The sequence below is a fragment of the Cotesia glomerata genome, linkage group LG3, assembly GCF_020080835.1.
Source record: "Cotesia glomerata isolate CgM1 linkage group LG3, MPM_Cglom_v2.3, whole genome shotgun sequence".
In the NCBI taxonomy this organism is placed as follows: Eukaryota; Metazoa; Arthropoda; class Insecta; order Hymenoptera; family Braconidae; genus Cotesia; species Cotesia glomerata.
This window is the reverse complement of record NC_058160.1, coordinates 21813802-21840760: the sequence shown is the minus strand read 5'-3', so window position 1 is coordinate 21840760 and position 26959 is coordinate 21813802. Positions and strand designations below refer to the sequence as shown.

The following is a 26959-nucleotide window of genomic DNA, read 5'->3' as shown; positions in this document are numbered from 1 at the left end:
AAATTTTTCTTGGCTCAAGTAAATTTTATTTAATTTATTTCTTCTTAGATAAAAATTTTTAAAGTTAATTTTTTTATTAGTGCGTTGTATCGTTCATTTAATTCTTGATAATTGATCTTATAATAGTAATACTAGCAACCTTGCAGTCACTATGTGATTGCCGTGACTTGTGAACTATAAAAAATTAAAATTTTGCTTTATTAAATAATGACTTTTGTTAAATTGCACTGTACTTTCTTAAATATTGACGTTTTTAAAGATATAAGCTCATCCCGATGTTACACTTATCAAGAGCTTTCATTTGAGTACCCACATGCATTTGGATATATTTTTCATATATTCATATGTATAAATATATAAAATATATGAAAAATTGATGTGGGTGCTCAAATGAAAGGTCTCGAAGAGTGTAACATCGGGATGAACTTATATCTTTAAAAATGTCAATATTTCGCCTGATAAAAGGTAATTTCTTAATTAATTATGTATCCACACGGAAAGAAATACATTGCGGATATCCCTATGTCGCTACAGGGCATTGCTATAAGTCCTATGAGTATAGGATTATCTACTATACTGTATGGTACCAGAATTTTTGCGTCTATTACACGGGCGCATAGTAAGTTTGACGTGACAGTATTGCCGCCAGCCCCATACTGCATCGCAGATCTCGCAATGCTACTAGTTTTTCCCGCGATGCTACTTGGTGCGACAATCAATAACTCTATCGAATTACGGCCAATATTTTATGGGTACAACTACTATACCGACATAAAAATTTATAAATTAGTAAAAAGAAAATAAACGTGTGTTTACACGTGTAACGAGTATAAATATAATAACAAGTATAAATATAACGCAATAAATAAACGTAATAAATATAATATATTGTTTTGATTTTGTTGAAATAGTAAGTACTATCATGAAATCAAATACATCTAATAAATTAATATAATGAAAAAATCATGAAAATAAGTAAACTAACCTAAATTTATGTGATATTTTTTCTAGGTAAGAGATGGTATTGTTTATTTTGTTCAGATTTAAAATTTTGTAGTTTGACTCGAAAAGTAATTGCTGGGAATGGTAAAACTTACATTCCAAAACGTTGGATTTAATATAAATTCATTATTAAAAAAAAAAAAGTATTGTAATATATGTATAATAATTAGAAATAAAAATAAATTAAAAACAATGTTTATTTTAATTGCATACGCCAAGTTTTTCATTTTTCTCCTTTTACTAAATAATATTTAACTACTTAGAAATTAATTGTTACATTAAATTAGTTTAATACAAAATTTTTAAATATTTCTTATTGAACACACTGATAGAAGGATTTCTTTATATTTAATAAGCTTAATTGACGGTTAATAAATGATTTTTTTAACATCATACGATTTAATAAATATTTGTTAACAGGTAACAAATATTTATTAACAGTTAATAAGTAATTTGTTTAGTACGATGTATTAACCGTTAATAAATATTTATTAATAGTTAATAAATATTTGTTAACTGTTGAAAAATATTTATTTAATATATAACGCAAAAATAGCAATTTTCTTTTGATACTTTTCATAACCTTATGGCTGGAATACATGATATTAATTTAATTCTTTAAATAAATTAACGTTTTTAATATTTAAAAATATAAAAGATAATTATGAGCTGTGATAGAATTTGGTATTTTATAATAAACGTTATTATAACATAATATAATTAATGTAAATAATTTATAAAGATGATTTTTATTTATAATCAACCTTTATATATATCAAATCATATGACATTGCAGGCGAAACAAATTCACTCTACAAAATCTTTATTAACTGTTAATAAATATTCGTTAAATATAAATAAATATTTATTAACTATTAATAAATGTACTTTCCTCCCAAATAAATATTTATTTAATGTTGAAAAATATTTATTAAAATTTAATAAATTAAATAATTGTTTTCAAATAAATTAAATTATTAATAGTTAATAAATCCTTCTATCAGTGCATAACCTATTTAATCAATTAAACTAACTTTGTTACAACTCCAATATTAGCATAAGAGATATAACAATAATGGATAGACTGTTCTGCCAGGAGCATCGTAAATGTCGCCAGTTACTATGGGTCTGACGCCCATAGTGACATTGGCGCATCGGCTATAACTATTGTCGATGTTACTATTCCCACCATAGCCAAATCATCTATGCTGACGATTTTTTATCCAATGAAAATCTTCTAAACCATACAGTATGGTGTTCACACCCATAGTGACATAGTGATATCCGCAATGTATTTCTTTCCGTGTAGAGACAGAGCATTTTCGAATGCAGCCTAAATACTTTTATCATAATAAATTGACTATCGAAGAGAATGAAATAAAACCTTGAAAAGGCACAAATTAAAATCAAGACCTTTGCAATGACACTAAATTTCACTAAAAAAAAAAACCGATTTTATCATATGACTATCCTGGAAACAAAATTTTTTTTATTTTTTTAATAGTATAGATTATCATTTTTAAAAGTGTTAAAATTATGTATATTTTGTTAGAAAATATCAAAAAATCATTCAGCCAAAGTTTCTTCAATTACAATTCTTTATTCTCAGTAATTACTTATAATAGCTAGTTATTAAATAAATATTTACATTTTTAAATTTCCACATTAGCAATTATCATTTTATTCGCAGAATTTAAAGATCTACAGTAAATAATTTGAGATAATATCTATCGGGATAAAAAATAACGATTTTAAATTAACCATTAAGGTAATAAATAATTTAACCAGTGTCAATAATTTATCGAATTGAAAGGAATTAAACTCTTGATATTCGAAATAAATGTAATTACAATTATAAAGCATGTAAGTATGAAGGATAAGAGGTTAATAAAATAAAGTGTCGACAATGTCACTTATGAGTTTTGCACCCAACAAGAAGAAGAAGAATGAAAAGAAAAAGAAGAAGAAAAGGAACAAGTTGTGACTTTGGATATAATAGAACTTTTTTAAAAAGATTATTCCGCGGTTCGGTGGGTGGGTGAAGGAGCGCATGCGCGAATCGGTTGGTGTTTAGTAGGTCGGCACTCGCGCGAACTGACTCGGTATGCCAGCAAGAGGAGCAGCAGCATTACCAGCTCCAGCAGCAGCTTAAGCCAGGCCAGATAGTCCAGGGCATCGTAAGGCATTCGAACGGCGTTGTCTCTCAGTCGTACGTAGACTTCGACAAGACGCGGCAGACTGAGTAACGGCTCGCGACCACAAGCCGGGCTTATTTATTTACGAGACCCACGCGTCTGCCTCTACCTTATCTTACTACTGATAACCGATCGCTAATCAATCACTTATCAATGCAACTCCAAATGCAATCAAATCATAAGTACAATTACTACCTGTTTATTTTTTTTGAAAATTACGATACTTGTTTTGTGTTGTGAAAAAACTTGGTTACTTTATAAAAATATTTTATCGTGTGACAAGTGGACACTTATATGAATTTATTGACATGCGCACAAAAAGACTATAAGTATAAGTTTATAATTAACTTTGTTATTAATTTGAAAATTTGAATTTTCCCGGGAATTTTCCGCGGCAGTGACTGTCGCAAAATTAGTGATTTTAAAATTAATAAAAAGTGGCGGCTAATTATAAAATTTTGAACACTATCAGGAAAAATAATTCCTGGTTTAGTTTTCTTCGAGGATAAAATGGTATACGGTGGTAATCTTGACATGGAGACGGTGAGTTTTAATAAATATATTTAATCTATAATAATAATTAATCATAATCATAAATAATAAATGTATGTAATTTTTCACCTTAAAGATATTAGACACTTTAAATTTATCGACTTGTTTGAATGAAATTTTATTATTCAATTTATTTTTTACCAGGTGAAAGCTTAAATATTATATTTATATGAATAAATATATATTTATGGATGCCGACGGTGGTCAATAATAAAATACATAAATGTGCTTGGTAATAAAATAATGAATTGTTAGATTGATTTGTGGGATAAATAAATTAGAAATAGTAGGTCGGGATTTTATTATTATAATTATTATAAAATGTAGTGTAGAACAATTTGTATGTATTTGTAGTGTGGTCTGGCATTGACAGTCAAGAGTCGCGTAATTCCATTTGGCGCGCGTTTCTTCGCACGCGGTTGACCCAGTCAGGATATATAATATATAAGAGTCGCGACGTTTGTGCGCGCGCACGCGACAACTAGAGAAATCGCTCTCGAAAGCTAGGAATTGAACCAATTTTTATGATTCTCTGTTAACTTGAGGTGTCGTTTTATATTCTTTTATTGTTGTGTTATATTCTACTCACTGTAAAAACTCGATCTTGTGGAAAAGCCAAGTCTAATAATAATAATGATAAAAATGATGATAACAATTAAAAATGAAGTTAAGTAGATAAATTTATTGTCTGTATTCAAATATGCGAAAAATGGTTAATTAATTTTCTTGTGCGAGAACTAAAAATGCAACGAGTGAGGAAGAGACGATCATAATGACGTATCACGGTTTCTTCGTGAAAGCGATCGCTAAAGCGTGTAATTTAGGCAGTCTGTAGTTTTTTTTGTTACTTATCATTTTTATTCGTATTATTTAACAAATTACAACTCATATTAATTATTAATTATTAAACCTTTGATTTGGAATTAACAAGAAAAAATTTTTTCATCATTGTTAATTATTTTATAAACAATTTATTGAAAATAAATATTGATACTAAATTTCGATAGCTGAACGTATAAAAAAAGTGATACGCACCGTCGGCAAACAACAATGTAACTCATAACTCAAAAAAAAATTTTTTTCATAATTTAATAATTAAAAACTAATTATTTGACATATCTTCAATAAATAAAATTGTTTTTCAATCGTTCAAGTAAATAAATGTTAGTGATTAATAAATGTCCATCGTTGATAACAATAATTACACTAATTAAAAGCTTATAAATGATAAAGTAATTATTAATGATTGATAATTATTAAATATAATAAAAAAAAATCGATAAAATAGGGATTTAATTATAACTATCTGCGTTGTCCTTGCGTGTCATGTCATAAACTAGCGTGTTACTGTCTTTTGATAGTCGTGTATGTTATAATATAATATATTACATTTTTCTATCACTCCGGGTGCAGCAATAACGGGGGGACAAGAAATATATTTACTATATGACAGACATGACAACGATCGAATAAGCGAGTTGTTTGGCCGCGAGGAAGGCTAACTTTCGAATCTACTCTACTCCTCCTTCTCCTCTTTCTTCTCTTCCTCTTATGTTGACGAGAAATTCACTCGACACTTACGTGATGGAAAATTTTTTACGATTCTTTGTATACAGAAATTCAGGAAATTAAAAATTCGCGAGATTAACAAATAAATTATTTTATATTCTTTTATTTCAATCTTTCTCAATAAATTATGAAAATTTTTTAATTTTAAATAAATAATAACAAATTTTTATTCAAGCTAAAAGTGACAAATAAAAAGAAAATATATACTAATTCTTAGTTGACCGTTATATTACTGACCTTCACAAGACGAGAAAGTTAATAATTTATTTAACGGGTCCAAAGAACAACAGATAGGCTCCAACTTAAACGAAAAAAAATAAATAACATTGTAACATAATGATGATTAAAGAAGTAAAATTACGAAACTTGAAATTCCAACAAAACGTGCGGGAAAAAATTTACAGTAACTGAATATGGATTAAAAAGCAAAAGGACTATATAATTAAAGAGCTTTAACGTAAAAGGAGTAAGCTGGAGATAAGATTAAAGAGAACAACAATTTCTCGGAAAGTCTTCGTGCCAGTGTTCACACGATTCGCATGGATTTTAGCCCGGGGTTCGAACAAGGGATAAATTCTACTTCTACCACATCTTCATGTGCGTGCGGCCTTAAGAGCCCGCGAATCGGCGGCAGTAGTGCCCAATTAGCCGGGCAGTGCCGGTCACGCGTGGAATCTCCTTAAGGATAGACTCACGGTAGCTCGCTGACTTTATCCCATCCTTTATCCAATAAAACCAACAAAACACGATAAAAAAATATTAAAAAAAAAAAAAAAAAAATAAAGTTATACACTAGCTACTGTTTCCCCTTTTTTTTTTCATTTTTATATCATTATTCAAGGTCGGATGTTAAATTTGATCGTTTAATATATACATTGGATAATATCTTTATCGTCTGTCGAGTTGTTCTCTGGGTCATTTAATTCTCATAACTTAACTTCGACTCGATTTTGTGATTATTATTTTTAAGAATCCATAACTTGTCCCGCTGGATCGTAAATGTTAAGATTCCATGAATTTTTTTATTACCTTCCGTTTTTATTTTTTTTAAATTTGAATATCGGAGTTAAAATTGAATTAAAAAACTACTTTCCTCATGAATATTAATTAGTACACATTTTCATTTTGTTCTAGGTCTAAAAAACTAATAATTATAAATTTATTAATTAATACAAACCGAACCGAAAAAGTAATATGTAAATCTGTAAGGTTTTATTTTATTTTATAGTTACGAGCATTAATAGCGATTTTATCTCGGATATTAAAAACGACAAGTGGATAGTCCGCGTATGCGTGCAGACAGAACACGGTTACTGCGGTACAAATGAGTCAAGTACTTGGAAGTTACTCATATCACTTATTCAGAAGCCGTTTGGAGTTAAACGGGGTAGTGTAACATAAACGTTGGTGAAAAATAAACAACGGGTAGAAAATAATTTGCGTAGTGCACTATCTCTTTTGTGGCCTGAGCTTGAGTTAGTCGATGTCCTTGCTACGTCAATTCGAATCCTGTCCCTCCCGCAGTTGCTCTTGCATTAGCGAGGGCGTGGTTATTATTCACGTTCGGCTGCTCACACGTGCATTTAAGCTGTATATATTTTATACTTACACTTTTAGATATATAATAGCTAATAAATGTTATTTAAATCGTTAAATTATTTATCACTACTTTCTAGTTGGAAAATCGATTCAGTTTTTTTTCTTCAAATGAATAATCTTTAATAAGAGCTGGGCTTACCGTTAGAGGAATCGAGATCGGTAGCAGTCATCTGGTTATTGAAAAATATTTTAATGAGGTGTATAATGTTTGAAAATAAACTGAATTCATTTTTTTTAATTATCTATGAGATTTACGAGTCATATAGCTTGTAATAATTTCTGTCAATCTTATAGATCAGTTTTAATTGTGAATAATTTTTTTATTTTTGAGATAAAATAAATAAAATAAACTTACGACCCAAATGCGGAAATTTAAGCGGGAATGCCCAAACAAAGCTCCTGTTAAAAATTCTATGAAAATCATCTAAATCGTCTCAATCCAAAATATCTCAGGAAATCTACCTAATAAGGGGTCACTTCAGAGGTTAAAAAAAACAAGTACTGTAATATTTAAATAAAAATTTTGACAAATTCAGATTTCGATTTTTTAACTTTTTTTGTTTCATAGTAGAACATTCTCAGAACTTAAAGCGATTTTAATTTTAAAGAAAATTTTTAACCTGCATACTTTCTTACTTTCAATACCCTAAATTATATAATGCAATGAAATTTTTTAACTTTAACAGTGTTTTTTAAATTTAATTAAAAAGTTACAAGATTTGAAAAAAGTTTTATAAATTTTAACAAAAATTCAAATTTTTAACTTCCCGCTGAGAAAAATTGAAAATTTAAAAAAATTCGGGATTATTGGTTTTACCCCGTTTTGCGAAAATCGAGTTTTCATTAGATCTCGACGTTTTAAGGTCACAGGAAGCTTTCCTGACTATTCCCGCGATGGTAAACCTCTTATAACTTTTGAACGGCTCGATTGATCGGATCGAAATAGGTGGTGATCCAAAGAGTATCATTGCTATTACATTTCGTGAAAATTTGAATCGATTCGGTTCGCTAGATTTTTAAAAATCTCAAAGATGAAATTTTCAAAAAATGGTTTTTTTTGGAATAATTTCTAAACAGCTCCACCGATCAATCCCAAAAACTAATCTTCTCTTAAACTTGAAAAACCATGTCGATGAAAATTCCAAAAATGGTATTGTATTTATGTCTCATCAAACTTTTGAGCTCGAAGAGCTCAAAATAACACAAAAGATGTTTTTTTGAGCTCTTCGAGCTCAAAAACAAAATCAGTGGAATTTTAAACTTTTAGGTATGAACTTAGCTGGAAGTTGCAGGGATGGCCTTAAGGGTCAACCGTCTTCCTAATTTTTTTTTCTGAACTTATTACAAAGATATTCATAAAAATGGAATGAACTAGCCGTTAAAATAATAAAAAAAAAAAATTAGGAAAACGGTTGACCCTGAAGGCCATCCCTGCAACTTCTCGCTAATTCCATACCTGGATGCTTAAAATTGCACTTATGCCGTTTTTGAGCGCTCTTCGAGCTCAAAAATACAGTTTATGTGTTGTTTTGAGCTCTCTAAGCTCAAACAGATAACATTTCTATGCTTTTGAGCTCTTCGAGCTCAGAAGTCTAATAAAACTTGATAAAACACTATTTTGTGAGTTTTCAAACCGCAATAACTTTTGAATGAATGAACCGATTTTTACGTGGTTGGCGGCATTCGACGCAGTTTTTTAAGCCTTTTGAAAAAACTTGAAGTTTAAATTGATCAAACTGTAAATTTCGGAGTAATTCCGAAAAAACACTTTTTTGGGTTTTCTTTCCTGCACGATATCTCTCGAATGAATCAACCGATTTTGACCGGATTAGCGGCAATCGACGTGGTTTTTCAAGATTAAGAGCTGATTAGTTTTTGGAGTTGATCGATAAAGCCGTTCGAAAGTTATTCCAAAAAAACCACTTTTGAAAAAAATTTTTTTTACAGTTTTTTTTAGATTTCTTGAAATCTATCGGTCCGAAATGGTCCAAATTATATCCAAAATCTAAGTTTGGACAAGCCCTTTCGAATAGCGCCAACCGCGATCGAATCGGTCAAGTCATTCAAAAGTTATGAGAGGTTTACATACTTACATATATACACACACACACACACACACACACACACACACACACACACACACACACACATACATACATACATACATACATACATACATACAGAAATAGTGACACCCTCGCGGGGATAGTCAGGGAAGCTTCCTGTGACCTTCAAACGTCGAGATCTGATGAAAACTGGATTTTTGTAAAACGGGGTAAAACCAATAACTTCCCGATTTTTGAAAATCTGAGATTTTCTTAGCGGGAAGTTAAAAATTTTTTTATTTATAACTTTCAATTAGACCTTTCCTTAATTTTAATGAAATTTATAAAAATTTATTCAAGTTTTTAAAATTTATATTTCTCAGTTCATAAAATTCAAAACAAGTATCAATAACTATGCAAATATTATTGAAACTCCACCTTATATAGAAGTACATTAAGAACACAATTCTGATAAATGATTGACACTTATTACTCGATAAAATCCGCAAAAAATTCCAACAATGTCGACCAGCGTAAAAGTACATAAATATCCAGATTTAAAAATAAAAATCCTGATGACTTAAGCTATTAAAAATAGTGTTCTCTTCCTCCAATCCGTTTTTTATTCCTCTAAAGTGGCGCTTACTTTCCTCGATGAATGATAAATCTAAAAGTTAGCCAGAGTCTCGTCTATATACATGTATAGCGTACAGTAACGATTGGCTTGAGATATTCGCGTAAAGTGCAAATGGTCACCCGCTTAATTACGCGTTCAAGCTCATTAAGGTCGTTATCCCTGGGTAGTGACTCACGCATTAGCGAGAGCCCGACCGTCAGCGACTTTACATACTGAACAGACTATACATTGGAATTTTCAACCCCCTCTTGCCATCCGGAGACATCAACATAAATTCCAATTATTTTTATTTACCTGCCTATTCAACTCAACATTATCTTCTTTACTTACATACTCATACTCATACTTTAATTTTTTTCCAAAACAACAACAACAAATAAAAAAAATCCAATTGTAACAGAAGTCATATTTTTGTTTTTGTACTTGTCAATTGTTTTATTATTTTAAACAAAAAAAAATGTACTTTTATTTTTATCTGAAAGCGTATACGCTTGTTGGGCCTTTTTCCGCGAAGTAAAGCTACGGCTCGACAAGACGGGGGCGAACGGTCAGGGCCGGCGGCGCGTTCCTCGCGGGAGGTCCCCGTCCGCGTCTTTGTCTCGGCGGTGTCGCAACTGCTTCTAAGGAGCTGGGTAAAAGGCGCCGATGTGGATCGTACAGGGAATAACACACTGCTAGCTCCAACTTTTGTTGCACAACTATTAACTATAACTATAACTATAACTATTATAACCGCCCCCTTTTGAATAAGACTCAATAAAAGTCAACCACACAATCTAACCAAACGCAACACCCCAACTCTAACATTAACACAGCTTATACGCACTGTACACTGATATATGCTCGTATTTATCTTATATCATATTATCTTAGCTCTATCCCAATGACTAATCAGCGACATTTTTATTATCTCTTTTGTAATAAGCTCTATTTAATCCAATGTACATTTTATTTTTTATTTCGTACAACTATTCAATTCACATATTTATTTTTATCATTATTATTATGTACATGGTAACCTAGAATCTAATTATTATTTTTTCTAAGTGCATGCATGCAATTTTATCTCGAGCGAATTCTCTACTCGACCGTACCGGTTGCCCTCCGCGTAACGACGCCGTGACGCCATTACCAGATCGAACTGGCCCCAAATCTCAGCCGCTTATCTGTAATGTGTATTTTAACTTTAAAATAATATTCTGCTTGCAAATATTATTTTATCGATGCAAATCTTGGATTTTACTTTAAATGGAAGTTGGATACATTTAAGAAAATTTTTTTAAAAATTACGTTGCTAAGTGTTTGTTGACAGAACTATATTAAATGAATTAAATCTTAATGAGCTTAAGGAATTTAATTTATTATGACAAGTATTCATTATGGAAAATTACTAATGATTATGCGGAGATTATGGACACTAGTTTTGAATCAGTGGTTGCGCTTTTGATTCTATCGTTATAATTACTTTTATCTTTTATTTTATTTCGCAGTGAAGTTGAACAGATTTATCTTGTTCATTGAGAAATTAATTAAAGATCAAGACTTTTGTAATTACTTTAATCATTAAAGAGTCGAATGTGACTTTTCAATGCACCGGTGACTAATACCATCTTGATAGAATTAATATGGTTCGCTGGATAGATAAAGAAATTTTTTTTAAAGAATGGATAGAAATTGTTTAAATTATGTAATTTGTTTTGTGGATGACATTTAGATTTAAACCGGGAAATTTATAAAATTGCTTGGCTATAAGAAAGTGCACTGATAAAAAAAATCTCGAATCTAGAAAATTATTTTTAAAAGTTTTATCATCTTGAATTGAGCAGAAAAATTCTTGAACTAAGAAATTGATCGTAGTTTAAGTAAATTTCACTTTATTCAAGATGATCAAACTCTTCAAAGTGATTTTTTTGGTTCAAAAATTTTTTTCTCATTGTAGAAATAAATTTTTATTATGTTTACTGTGTTACAATTGGAGATGGAAGTAAATTTGATAAATAATTTGTGGAGTAAAAGAGAAATTTGAAGAAATTTCTTGTACAAAAATGAAAATTCAATTAGAAAATGACTTTTATTATAATTATACTAGAAAAAACCTCAACTCTACATAAAAAATCCATTGAATAATTCACTTCCATTAAAAATAGAAATTTAGTATCTTCCGGCGTCACTTTGTATTGTTTACACTCGCTAATGAAAATTGAACATTTTACAAATGTAATTACCAATGAGTAATTATTGAATTTTATCTTAACATTATTCAGAGTGTAAAAGTAACATTCGAGTTAATGCGATTGAAATTACTGTATTCGCATAAATATATGAATGTTATATGAATTAAAATAATTCAAAATGTTGGATTCCCTGAGCAAAAATAATTCTCAGTTGCAAAACTTTTAATTTTATATTCTAGATATTTTGTTCTTAGAAATATTTATTTTAGAAAAATAGTATATTTTATTTTATTAGTTTTGAAATGTGAAAAACACATTTAAGGCACACTGATAGAAGGATTTGTTTATAGTTAAAAAGATTTTTTAATATTTAACAAATCATTTATTAAAAGCCATTTGTTAGCCCTTAACAAATATTTCTTAGTATTTAAAAAGATTTATTAATATTTAATAAATGAATATCAGATTTATTAAATACAAACAAATCATTTTAAATACTAAGAAATATTTGTTTATTACTAAAAAGTGGTCGCTAATAAATGATTTGTTAACTATTAACAAATATTATTTAATACAAATAAATCCTTCTATCAGTGCACACTATGAATTCAAATTGCGCGTATACGCGCGCGCTCTAATTCTCAACCAATAAGGAATCAGGGTCCATGTTTTCGAGTTATTTCGATACTAAGCTAACTTCAATCAACCATCAATATTTATATATAGGATTTGTGCAGCTAGAATAAGAAAGCCTGTATAGGCTTGATTTTATGACCTTAGGTACTTGAGTTGGGTAAAGGACTCCTTATTTTACTATGTATAGTACAACCAAATATTACGGTCTGAGTTAAAAAGAAAGGCATGTGTTTTACTACGGACAATCCAGAGGGTTAGACCTCACAATAAAATAGTTTTAACATTATTAGTTAGTCTGCGACTAAACTCTGTCAAGTAACGACACTTCTCTCAATACGATTCTTTTAAAATAAAGATTCTATATGAATCACTCTATGTGGATAATAATATTATATTTTCTTATTATTTATTATCAATACTATCCATAACTTCCTACACAAAATAACAGAATTTGATACAAATTTTAACAGAATCTTATAAGAGTTGAAAAATCTTTTAGCTAAATAAATTTCTGTAATTCTAAAGTTACTTTGTATAGTAATTTTCACGTGTTTCTGTCTTCAACGTTCTGCTGCTATACGATACTATAATTTTCTTGTGTATATATTTAAAAAAAGTAGTTCAAAGGAAGTATCGAGAAAAAAGTGCACAAGGATAGATATTGATTGATACACGTACATTTTACTTTAAATTATAGCTAAAAAAATTTCAATTTACAGAAAACTAAATAATATAGAATTTATAGTCAATCAAACAGTGGTTTTAACATTTTAATCAATTTTTTATTAGATTATATTAGATTGAATGTTTTTTTTATTGAAAGGATCATTATCGTGTCGGCAATATTGAACCATTCATCTTCGTACGCGGATGGAAAAATTAGCTTGATTAATTTAAGAGAAAAAATTTGCGCTAAAAATTATTTTAAACAATTTTATAATCTTGAATTAAGTAAAAAATACAATGAATAAAGACATCGTTACTGGTTTTAATTAATTTGACTTTAATCAAGTTAATCTGTTTGTCATTGGATCATAAAACTTTGTTCTGAATTTTGAAATCTGTAAAATAAATCAGTTTCATTCAAATTATTCTAAATTAATTAAGAAAATCATAATATTACATTCAATTCTTTATCAATATTCTTTATTAATGTTAGAGAACTTTCATGATTATATCACCATGACGTCATACTTGTGTCAAAAACTGAATAACGTCAACAGAATACTTTTAAATTGATTGCATTATTAACTTACAGGCATTGAAAACACTTCTTTAAGATATCAAAGTACATTATAAATATTTTATATTAATTTTTACTTTCTTTATGAATCACTTTTTACGACGGTATATATTACCGGCAGAATTTATTTCTCTACTGCTGAATTCTATAATGGTCCATAATAATTAAGTTCCGAGTAAAATAAGCTTAATATGCCCTATTAATATCAATTGAAATAAATATGATTATATAAACTTTTATGACTTTTAAAACCTTACATAAAATTTAGAAATAGATACATGAAATTAAGTAATATACCGTTCATGGTACTTTTTTTTACAGAAAAATTTTTGAATCAAAAAAATTATTTTAAAGAGTTTTATTGATGTCAATCAAGGCAAAAAATTCTTAAAAAGTAAGTTTGACTTAAATCATGAAAAATTTCTCAGTTCAAGAATATGTTTCCTTAAATCAAGTTAATTTTTTTTTTTTTTTGTGTAGCATTTATAAATTTCCCTATATGTACGCGTGTGAATTTTTTAATATCAAAATCTTATTTTCTCGAACTTCCATTGTAAAATTTCGGACAGTTTTCTAATAGTTCAGCAATGCTATGCACTCATAGTAAGATTGAATATAAAATAATCGCAGTGTACAAATCTAAAAAATAGTTTCTCAATTTAAATTCACCCATAGATACATTAGGTCATCTAGGATATGTTAGTACAACAGGCTGTTCTGCAGAAAAAATAACAGAGCACATCATATCCATGATTTGACTTACATAGATGCTCAAACATATCGTGGTCGTCGCAGTGTAGATATAGTAATACTATAACTATTATATATAATACAGAGAATACACACCACAACGTTCACCTCAACGCGAGGTCGACTATTCGCTCTTGCAAAACGATTTACCTCTTCTTTTATTTCTCCATCTCCCATATACCCTCCTTCTCAATCTTGTTTATATTTCTTTGTAGGTACACTACACAACAGCAACAGCACAACTAGGTATCTCACCGATGCCTCTCGCCCTCTCAAGCTCCCGCGATCCTTTCGATCAGCCACCTAACCATGCACACTACCATACAGCATCACATAGCATCAGCATCAGCATCCTACTCTCTTATTTTCTTGGCTCTTTCCTCTTTTTAGCTCCTCTAACTAAACTCTACACGATATAAAGATACATATGCAATCCAATGAGAAAGGACGAGATCCATCCCGAGTTTAAGCCAGAAAGTGCTATATGCTAGTACAGCTCTACTCTTTTCATCCTCAACTCTGAGTTCTCAGTCTATATCGTACTCAGACATGCTGCTATTACTTATCTTAGGACGCGCGACCAGATGCATTAGCCTCTTACGCTGTCTATCTTCATATTTTTATTTATATTAAAAGTATACTCTAATCCGCAACATTATAACTGTTATATACATTCAACTATAAACTACATACTTGCTATTATATTACACATTTCTTCCTTGTACTTACATATCTTTACCATTTAAAGTTTCTTTTAAAATTTAACCGAAAATTCTTTATTCGTTCAATGATCAATTATGTGGCTTGCAATCATGATTTATAACAGGAAATTTGACATCAAATGTAGAACTTATATCATCAAGTCTCTAAAATTCAACATTAACAAATTAATATGATACAATAATTTTTTATCAATACGACATACGATAGTATGAAACTTATAATGAATTACTATAATAATCTCCCAATACTTTGAATTATGGAAAATATTTAAGATGTCATTTTCTCTAATTGTCTTTATTATTTATTTATTTTATTTTAAGTCGTTTTTTAACAGCTAAGTCATTAAGGTATTACCCTCGCTAGAGTCGTTTTCTTAGAATTTTTTTTAAACTTTGGCAGATGAATATTTATATAATTCTGCATCGATTGCCGCAATTTGAGAATTTTTGACCATCTAGTTTTCGAGATATTTAACTTCAAAGTTTGAGTTTTGAACGCTCTTATACATTACGGTATACGGGATACCGAAAAGTTTACCTACAAACATTTTTATATCTCAGAAACTTTTCTTAGGATCTTTTTAAAAAACTAGAGTAACGTTAACTAACAACTAAACAATTTAAAAAAAAAAAAATTATTGATCATTACCACACAGTTTCAGAGATATTTATTAATAAGTAATGAAAAATTTACCAGACTTTAGCCGAGGAGGGGATACGTTAATAAAGCTGTGGCAACAGCGCAAGTTTTGTGAGCCGCGAAAGAAGTATGAGACACGCATGCGCTGACAAATTTGAAAAGTTTAATTTACGTTAGGTGTAATATTATAGTTATTAATTTTTAATTTTATTTATTTAAAAAAAATAACAATTATTATTTTATGAAAATAAGAATTTTTCGATATTTATAAAAATTCAAAAAGTTAACAATTTTAATATAATAATATTTATTAATCTTTTATAAGCTATAAAAATAATAGTCAGATGAAAAAATAAAAAAAATACTAAAATTTAAAATCAGTTAATAATAGATCAACATAAAAAAATTAGTTACTGATTTTTCTGAAAAAACAAAACAATATTGTCAATTATTTTTTTTCTATTTGTTATTTGCATAGTTATTTTCATATTTGTTAAAGATTTCTGTCGTTTTTCAAGGACTTTTTTTTATGATTCGTCCTATATAAGTCAATTTTTTAGACATTGTAATTACATTTCCGAATAAATGTAAGTAAATAAATAAATAAACGCATGTATCAAAACAGAGGTTAGTCTACAGCTGATCCAAAACACTACAGTATCACCACTATAAAATATATTGACGCTCACGCAGTGTTGCTAAACTTTTCAAACGATCAGTTTCTCGTTCGTGATTGGCTGAAATGAGTACATAAACAGCAAAGAGTTTTAGGCTTGTCAATAATGACTATCCGGTATGTGTACCGTACACTCTAGCATAAACTTTTGACGACGGAAGTCGCGAGGGTAATACCTTAACGACTTCTATTTACATCTTATAATATCTTAGGACATAGTCTATATTTTGTTTAACAATTTAATGTGTTTTAGGAATGGAAATAATTGTCTTTAATTTTATTGAAATTTGAACGGTATTTTTTGAAAAAATAAAATAAAAGCTGTGATTTCTCATGCATAAAAGTCAATATTAAATGTAAAACTTTTAAATATTTAATATCTTTTTACTGGTTTTTTATATCTCTTAAAAAATTTAGTAAAATTATTATATACTACTATAATCTACTTGTATACCAAATTTTATTAAATTCTGAACAGCAATTCTACGACCAATAGGACTATCTTAAGTACATTATCCTAATTTTATAATTTATCTGCTCGATTGAAGATAATCAAATTCTTCAAAATGATTTTTCTAATTCGAAATTTTTGTTTTTGAATCAGGTTGATTTTTCTACCATCGAATATGTACATTATAAAACAAAACATCGCTGTAGATTATTTAAAGTGTTGTATGTTATATCTGAATGCCTACTAATTATTTTTTACTATAGAAAAAAAAACAATTTTTTTTGGAGAAAATAAAAGTTTTTCATTCACTTCATTATTTTCAATAAAGTACATCCAATATTTTGAAGTTGTTACTAAAGTTACTAGTTATATTATTATTACTATACTTCGCAATCTTTCTTTCAGAGTCATTATTAAAAATTTGTCCCTATCTTTTTCTACATTCAGGTACCTTTTCATTCCAATACGTATATTACGTACCTCAAAAAATTATTCCACACTGCTTTTAGTCTCTTAGTTTGTATTGAAAAGTCTGGTGATTAATTTACAGTACCATATTCTAGATTCAATTTTACTAAAGTTACCAAATTTTTGTATAAAATAAACTATAATTAGAAAATTATTTAATTATAAATCGAGTTAGAAACAATAAAATATTGCTTTATTAAGAAATGACAATTGATATTTTAAAAAATTTTTTCAAAATCTATAAAACAAAGTTTCATGCCCCCAAAATTTTAATTTTTCAAAATTAAACACGTAATGATTCATAATTTACGACAAATCAAGAAAAATATTAAAAGATAATTCGAACCGATCGTTTAATTTTTTCTTGAACTTGTAAGTCAACCGGTTCAGTCGATTTGTGATACTTTTTTAAACCATCAACAAGTTAAAACCATCAACACAATATATAATTAATTACAAAATGATCCATTATGGTTAATATTGATTAATAACGACTACAACATAGATTAGATAAAACGAAGATTAATGATAAAAGATCATCCTGGGTTATGTATCAAGCACGTTCCAATTATGCGAAGGTCCGTGGCAATGCACCTTTTATTTGCTGACTCGCGTACGTAACCAGCGTGGAGTCCGATATAATACACACGCACCATACATAGCTCCATACCTATTTATACCATACAAGCACAAACACACATCACCGCAAATGTGTAACCTACAACGCGATGAACAAGGTGGATCGTCAAGACGCGTGAGTCTTCCATTCATGCCGTAGCTGTTTGCGAGTAGAGTGGAGTGAAAATTTCTACTGCAAATAAGTCACATTTACGTCACAACTCTCTTCTTTCTTTAGCTCGGCTTTTTTTACCAACACTCATCTTTTTTTCATCAACATAAACACTGCAGCTGTGCTATTTTTACTCCATTAAAATTTTTAAACTTCTTTTGCACATTAACTATTTTTATTTAATTAAACAATGTCCTAAATTGGGTGATTATCAATTAATTAAGTGTCTTTGCTCGCTGACAATTATTCCATTATAATTATACACAAAAAGTAAGCAAAAGAGTTTTTAAGGTCACTTTTTTTTCCATAAAGAGTTTAATGGGTCTGGAGACAATATTTCTTGTAGCGAACATAAATTTTCGTGGATAGCGTTAAAAAAATAGACGCTCCAGTTGATAGTCCATAAAATCCTTTCATGAAATTTTCTTCTGGCATGGCGGTTTATGCGTCGGCACGTGCAGGCGCGTGTACTCCTTTACCTCCTTTTATTACTTCTCGTGGCGTCTATTCCAGTGAGGGCATACACATATCCATTCATATATACATATACATAACATTACACTCTTCTACATACATATAAAAGTCCACATTCCTGTATAAAATGCACATTCTTCTGAGATAATTATTTTAAATAAATTTTATGTACTCATATAGGATCTAGAGGTAACAAAATTTATTAAAACTGTTTTGAGAAAAATAAATTATTATTATTATTATAATAAAAAAAATTGATAGTTTGTCTTCAATAAATGTTTGTATGTCATATTGTTATGTTAACAAAACTTTGTTGTACCGAAACAAATATTTGTTTCCGTGGAATAATATTTATTAAAAATTTATCAATATTTATTTGGCCAATATTTGAGATAGATGGTTACATACAATCTTATACTTATGTATTTTTTATTAACTTAATCTGTTTCTTTACATTTTTATGATTGATATCTTTGTTTTTGTTGAAATTTTTGGTTTAAATAATGAAAAAATGAAAATGTTATTGAAATCATAAAAAACGTATTTTTTTTCTAAACTTTGGACTTAATTTTCATATTATGGCTTTAATATCATCTAAAACATCATCCATGATATTTTAAGCTTCAAATTCAATAAATAAATTTACAAAATCATTGAAGTTTTTATGATACTTCTCAAGGCAACTTCAATTAAAACTACAATTTAAACATTAACATTTAAAACTAATATTCATTTCATGTTTTTATTATTTGACCTTTGAGTTATTTACAAGATTTTTAAGTGATGTGCGCAGCAAATATGATCAAAAATTGATATAATATTAAATTGTTTTTTTATTTCATTTATTAATTTTTACAATTTGAATATTTAAAAAATCTTTCGAGTTGTTGCAACTTAAATTTGATTTAGATAATTATAAAAATTTATCAATAAAAATGTATTTTTTAAATTGTACATTGTTACGCAGTTTTAATCAAAGAAAAATTATTCTATCAAATTTTCTCGTATAAATAATCAAAATTCAAACTCAAAAATCTACAAAATCGAAAGAACCAATAATTAAAATCAATTAAAAAAATTTTTATTTATTATCAAGGAATTTTTATCAATAAACTATTCTTGAAATATCAAAAAGTCGCACTAAATCCAACAAGTCCTTCTTTTCTATCAGCGGAATAAACAGTTAGACAAACGCCAGATTGTTCTACTGAAATTCGACAGCTAAACTTTATTGTAATTCAATTCATTAAGTCTGCATCGCAAATACTCGAGAATTAATTTTATTCAGTAGTTGAGTGCGTGTACGCAGTATAACAACTCGAGAACTTTAGTTTCTTGTATACATATATAGATATATGATATAAAATGGTTGTAACGCGGGTATTACCGTTAGTCTGCGTCGCCTCTTACCTAGGCTCTTTATCCCCAGCACTTTTTCTCATGTCTACCGTCTATAAACGTGTCTGTTCGCCTACATATATTCTCATGTGTATGTATAATATATTATATATATAGACGTATAAGTACACTTATGACTTCTCCTTTACCTCTTTTACCAGATTTTCCGTCTCTATTTATTTCTTCATTCGGTTTATTTATTCGAGGATTGCACGAGACGTACATCACATACATTTGTAGACTTAACTCTGATGGACAGGTTTTCACGGGCAAAACTCCGCAGATCATTGCTATTTGCAATGCGAATAAATTTTCAATTGAGTAGTAAAGTAGTAAAGCAATCTAATCATGAAAAAGAGATATTGTCGAGTAAATTTATTGCCACATTATTTTCATAATTGCCGTAAATAATTGCTTTATTTTTATTTTTATACATTATTATATAATTTCACCTCCAAGTTTTTTATTTAATAACACACTTTTTTATTTTTTTATTCTCGCATCTTCGATTGTCCATTATTATTTTTATTCTATTCTGTTTAGCTGTAAATTGTGTAATAAAAACTTACTTGCATAATGGAAAGAAAAAAATTGTTAAGTTTTTTTATTTAAATTAGCAGGAAGATATTTCGAAAATGTCAACAAGGATATTCTTCAGGCTCTTTTTAACTTATCAGAAAGATTATTTTAATCAACAAAGTTTTAACATTTAAGATTATTTATTTGAATTGATGTTATTTAAGATATATTTTATGCTATCAGCTAGGGTCAAATTCTTTCCAGTCATCGCACGTTATATATTACGGAAAATAAATAAAAAAATAAGTGGAAGTTGCTCAATATAACATTTAATCTAATTCAAAACAAATAACTTAATTTGACATTTAATTACCGGGATTGAAATATGTTGTTAAGCTTCGTTTAATGTTGATCTAAATCAAGTGAACTATTCAGTCTAACTGGAATTAAAGAATGTAATAATTCAAAATGAGATTAAATGAAAGTCTACTAATGATACTAATTGAGTTTAAAATTAAGTCTCATGTTCACTTGATGAAAACACTAAAACAATAAACTTTAATCATACATAAATGAACATATATGAGGATAAATTAATACAAAGTTGAAAAAAACAACTAATTTCTTGTTAATTTTCTTATTAATTAGAACTTGAATTTGCTTTCATAGTGGCGTAAAGATATTTATTGGGTAAATAAGCACAAGAATTATTTAAACAAAATTTTTGATTGAAACAATTCATTAAAAATTTTTTTTAAATTAACTTAAATGTTCTTTACATGTAGTGTATTACTCTACGTTACATATAAATAATTTTACAATAAATTGCCCTGTAAAATATTAATGACAAACATAAGCTCCCGTGAAAAATTATGCGTAAAAAATTATTCAACTAATTCATTTCATCTAATAACAATAAAATTTTCAATTATTGTCATTATTGTCATCTTTATGTAAATTAATTTATATTACTTAATTAATAATTTACATTCCTCTATTTTTCTTTCTGTTGTTCATATTTTATAGTTCTCTGCTCATTGCTGCGTAAAATAGCTTTCTTGTACTTAAAAACTAAATTTATCTACTTATAAGTACTTTTATGTATATTATTAACCCTGTAAATGGCTCTGGCTGTTGGGTTTGATTGTTAATAAATAAATAAATTATTATTTATAATTTAAATCTATAAAAAAAATTTGTAAGATCATTATTATCATTTAAAAGTATGAACATTAAATTCTTAAAAATTTTCATAGTAAAATGATTCAAAATTTTACGATTTAACCTATCAAAAAAATCAATTTTTGTTATTATCTAATACATTTTATAAAACATGGGCGGCCAAGAACCGCCTTAATTTCGTCGACTCTCATTTTTTAAGATATTTTCTCCGGACTGGTAAGGCGGTCCCTAAGTAGTATGCGTATAAAAAGTAAAAGGTTTCTTGAGTAAATCATCCATATAATATTGACTTAATTTTTTTTTCAAAAGACCCTTCTTTGTGTACGTATTAACATTCAGGTGTAATCTTAGAGCTCGAAAAATAAAATATCAGTATCAGATTAATTTTAATATTATATAGAATATATTTAAAGTCTCAGTTCAATTTAATATTAAACATTTTTATAAATCATTAAATAATTTTTTTACGATTCAATGTTTTTTAATTACAGTGAGACTGAAAATTTTTTATTAGACTAAAAGCTTAAGTATGATTTTAAATTTAATGAATATCAATAACGATATATGTAAAAAAAGGTAAGAATAACATACGGTAAAAAAATATTTATCATCTGAGGAGTGTTCGCGGAAGCCTATTTCACGGCGTCGTTATTGTCTCTGCGTGTCGAATATATTTTTCTCGTCAGAAGACCAGAGTATGTTGATATCTTTTCAGTCTCTTCACCATACCTATATATATTAACATATATATATGAGTATCCAAAGCAAAAGTACACTTACCAGCAGACTATAATACCAGTGAGAGGCAGCTCTTTACTTGCTCTTGCTTATCAGACGTGCCTCTGTCGTCTGCACTCTCGTCGTGATAATCTCCGCGACTTTATTATCGCCATTTAACCACGTCTGAGCTAACATATCCGCTACTAAAAAACCTTGTGCCTTGTAGGTACTAACAAAATAAATAAATTAAACAAAAGTCGACACCTATAACATACCCAGTGAACCAACAATGGTTATTAAATTCTTTTAAACTTACCGATAGAGATAGAGTCTTTCGGTTAAGTACAGTACAAGAATCACCAATGGTAAATGTTTAAAGTTAGATGTCCAGTATAGTTGAAGAGTCAAGGAGACACTTACCAAAAGGGCACATTAAATAAATATAAATAAAACTAAAGGGATAAAACGATATCGGGTGAATTTCATTTGAATAGAATAGGACGATTCTGATTTACAGTATTCACCAAGGTAAACTTGTCGCTCGTGACTTCCTCTTTTTACCATTTCGATCTTTCTTTCTCTCTTTTCATATATTTCTCTTAAAATTTTTTACTTATAAACTAAAAACAAAAAATTTTATTTCTTTTTTAAGTAATCATTTGTTCGATTCGAAAAATTTCTTATTTTTTATGATTATTATTGTAACTAGCCGTTTCCCACCCGCTTCGCTGGGCGAATTGAGACAGGAAATAAATTAAATTTTATGTTTCATTTTTATTTTTTTTTAACTTCCCGCAAAAAAATTAAAAATTAAAAAAAATCGGGAAGTTCTTGGTTTTACCCCGTTTTTCAAAAATCGAGTTCTCATCAGATCATGACGTTTTGAGGTCCCAGGAAGCTTCCTTGAATGTTTTCGAAATGGTGTCCGTATGTGTGTGTGTGTGTGTGTGTGTGTGGCCGTATGTAAACCTCTCATAACTTTTGAACAGCTTGACCGATTTCATCGCGGTTGGCGCTATTCGAAAGGGTTAGACTAAAACTTAGATTTTGAATACTATTTGGACCGATTCGAATCAGTAGATTTTGAGAAATCTCAAATAAACTAAAAAAAAAATTTTTTTGAAATGTGGTTTTTTTGGAATTACTTTTAAATGGCTTTACCGATCAATTCTAAAATCTAATCAGCTCTTAAGATAAAAAAACCACGTCGATCACTGCAAGCCCGGTCAAAATCAGTTGATTCGTTCGTGAGTTATCGTTGTCGAAAAAAAAACCGAAAAAAGTGTTTTTTTGGAATTACTTCGAAATTCCTGGCTCGATCGATTTAAACTTGAAAATTCTTTATGGGACTTTAAAAACTGCATCGAATCCCGCCAGCCGCGTGAAAATCGGTTCATTCATTCAAAAGTTATTGCCGTTTGAAAATTCAAAAAATTGTGTTTTATTAAACTGCTATTAGAGCTTTGAGCTCAAAAACGTAATGTGTAACTTTGGGCGCTTAAGTACAAAATGAGCGGGAAGTTGCAGGGATGGCCTTTAGAGTCAACCGTCATCCTAATTTTTTTTCATATTTTTATTATTCTCCTTTTTTTTTTTTATTTTCGTATGAACATAAATATGCCCCCCAGATAGAACTGTAAGCATCGATATTGTTTAGACTTGCATAAATTCCAAATTCCATCGAATTAGCCTCTTTAGTTTAAAATTAAAAAATCAATCTTCAGTAAAATTTATAAAATAAAAGATTTGATTAAAGTATCTTTTCTTGAAATTACAAATTTTTTTCTCAGTGTTCTGTTATCTAAATACTTGAGATACCTTTAACGCCACCTTAATACCATTTGCATAAATGATATAACCTCGCAAAAATAAAAAAAAACAGTAATGGCGAATAAAGATATCAAATATATTAAAAAGTGAGAATGACAATGGCAATGACAACGAGAAAGACTCTAATAAAACTAAGAGAAAAGTATACCGTAGAAACAAATTTAAATATTGATATTTCGATCTATACAAATATTCCGGATACGATCGACCCCAAGCGGTGGCTTATGAATTTTATATTTTATTTTGTTTGCACTGAATGCACTCGAGTTAGTGTTGTTGCTGTTATTGTTGTTGTATTCAAGAGAATCGCGCACGCCAGGACATAAATTCAAATGCCTTGTCTTGGGTACTGGGTATATAGGTATGTGGGTACTGGCTAGTCGATCTTTATACATATACATATACATATGAGTAAGCAGTCTTACGAGGGTATATGCGGTTGAGTAAAGGGTAAAAGAGAGTAAATAGAGTCCATGACCACCCCGATCTCTGATCCACATACTGAGACACTACATAGCACACCAATGCGCATATCTATCTGCTTAACTTTAAGGAGGATATTCTAACATATATATATATATATATATATATATATATATATATATATATATATATATATATATATATATATATATATATATATATATATATGTTATGTGTATGGTAAATGGAATACCTAACCGTACCATAGTGTTACCAGGGACTGGGGGAGAGTATTCTCAGAAGCGAGAGACCATTACTGGTATGGTACCCGTACCCGTACCCAACTCCATACTGATATCTCAATACAAACCCCTTAGTTTGAATCCATTATAATATCAGATCCCATCAGATGTATCTCGGGCACACTTTTTACTTTAGGTATTCGAATCGATTAAAAGTAAATACTTATTTTTAGCATCGATTCACCTTTTTTCGTTCGTTTTCATTTTTATTTATCGAAATTGAACTATTTTTGACAAACTATTTTTGAATGTTTTAGTCGTACATATAAACATTTTTTCGGTACAATCTGCACTTAATCTCACTTGTACATACCTGCGCTCGCGTATGCAAGATACAGTACCACGTTGTACCGCTGAATTATACATAAGTCCAGGAATAAAATATGCCGACGGCGTTTTAATGTTACTCTACATGAAAAAATAAAGTAATGTTTAAAAAACGAGTCATATATGTATTTATATATTATATAGATACTACATATATAATTTTCAATCGAATAGATAGAATATAATGCTTAAAAATTGTAATAGCAAGTACTGTTACTGTGTATTATAATACTCTTAGGTTAAGTGTGATAAAAATGCTCAATTATTTAAAATTTTATTGACAAAAAATTATTTAAATCTTGAAGAAATAAACTAAAATTTTGGATTAACAGAAAATTTTTTATTCCTTAATTGTACTCTTTACAAAAAAAAATTTTTTCTCTAACTAAAAAGCCAGTAGCATTGTTTCAAGATTTTAAAGTTTAATCATTTTGAATGAAAACAAAACTCTCGAATCAAGAACTTTTCTTTTTAATTCAAGGAAATTAAAATTTTTTTAAATATCTTCTTGGTTTAAGAGTTATTTGCTTATCAAATCAAGTTAATTTGTTATTTGGTGAATAATTTTGAAAAAGCGTAAATAAATTTTGGATTAAGAATTCTGCGTAAGAGAAATTCTTCAGGCAAAAAAACGGCAATCTTTAAAAGTTTTTTTGATCAAAGATTATTTTTAGAGATTTTATAACAACTTTTATTAGATATTACATAGATGTATAAGTCTATTATCCATGGTCGTCGGACTCTTGACTACAACAGGAGTCTAGCTTGTTTTTAAATCTCTTCTACCACAAACTTCTTGAAAAAATATTTTTATATCTATGCTATAAATTTTTTTAGCTTTTATTCAAAGCCTAAAATAGAATTTATACATATTACCTTTCTCACCTTCCATTATGTTTTCGTTACATTGAAATTCTTCAGTCACTCTCTCTTAAACGTTATTCCTTTTCTCACTTAATATAATCTTATACCTATACATATAAAACATAAACATATATTAACTCGAAGTAAAGACTGGGTACTGGCCACGAGTTACTGGCAACCTTCAAGGCCGACTTGACGGGACGAAATCGCGGCCGGCCATTTCCTACCTCGATCTTTGTCTAACACTTGTCTGCCATTAATGAAATAAAAAAGAAACAATAAAATAATATACAAATACCATAATAAAAATAAAACTAATATAGAGTTTAAAGACATCTGTCGAGTCAAATAAATTTATTACACTTTTTTTCTTCCATCCTACTTACAATTTACAATACTTATAATACTCGCATTAATGCTTTATAAATATTTTTAATATCGTTTAAAATATTTTTTTACTAAATAAAAAAAAACATCATTATAATAACAAATGAAAATAATTTTTTTTTCTTTTAAACCAGATAAAAATCAACTTTATTCTTGTATCGATAAATCACTGACTGAATAAAAAAAATATAAAAATTGAGATTGATTGAAATAACGATTTTTTTTTATTTTTATGCAAGAGACAGTGATTTATTTGAATGAGTATAGTTTTTTGTCTTACATTGGTAAAAGCTACCGGACAATTTAAAAATTAACAATAATCTATAATTTTTTATTTTTATTTGTTATTTTTATTCCTTCAATAAATTGTAAATGTAAAATATA

General features: G+C 28.6%; 1 protein-coding gene across 1 annotated transcript in view; it reads left to right on the top strand.

Annotated features, from left to right (window-relative positions):
• Positions 1-3019: 3019 nt before the first annotated feature.
• LOC123260598 (DNA-binding protein D-ETS-4) overlaps positions 3020-26959 on the top strand; it is a 57750-nt gene continuing 33810 nt past the window's right edge. The window contains exon 1 of the mRNA XM_044721784.1: positions 3020-3740. Coding sequence (XP_044577719.1) covers positions 3708-3740 — 33 coding nt within the window. The 5' untranslated portion in view covers positions 3020-3707. The remainder of the gene's footprint in view (positions 3741-26959) is intronic.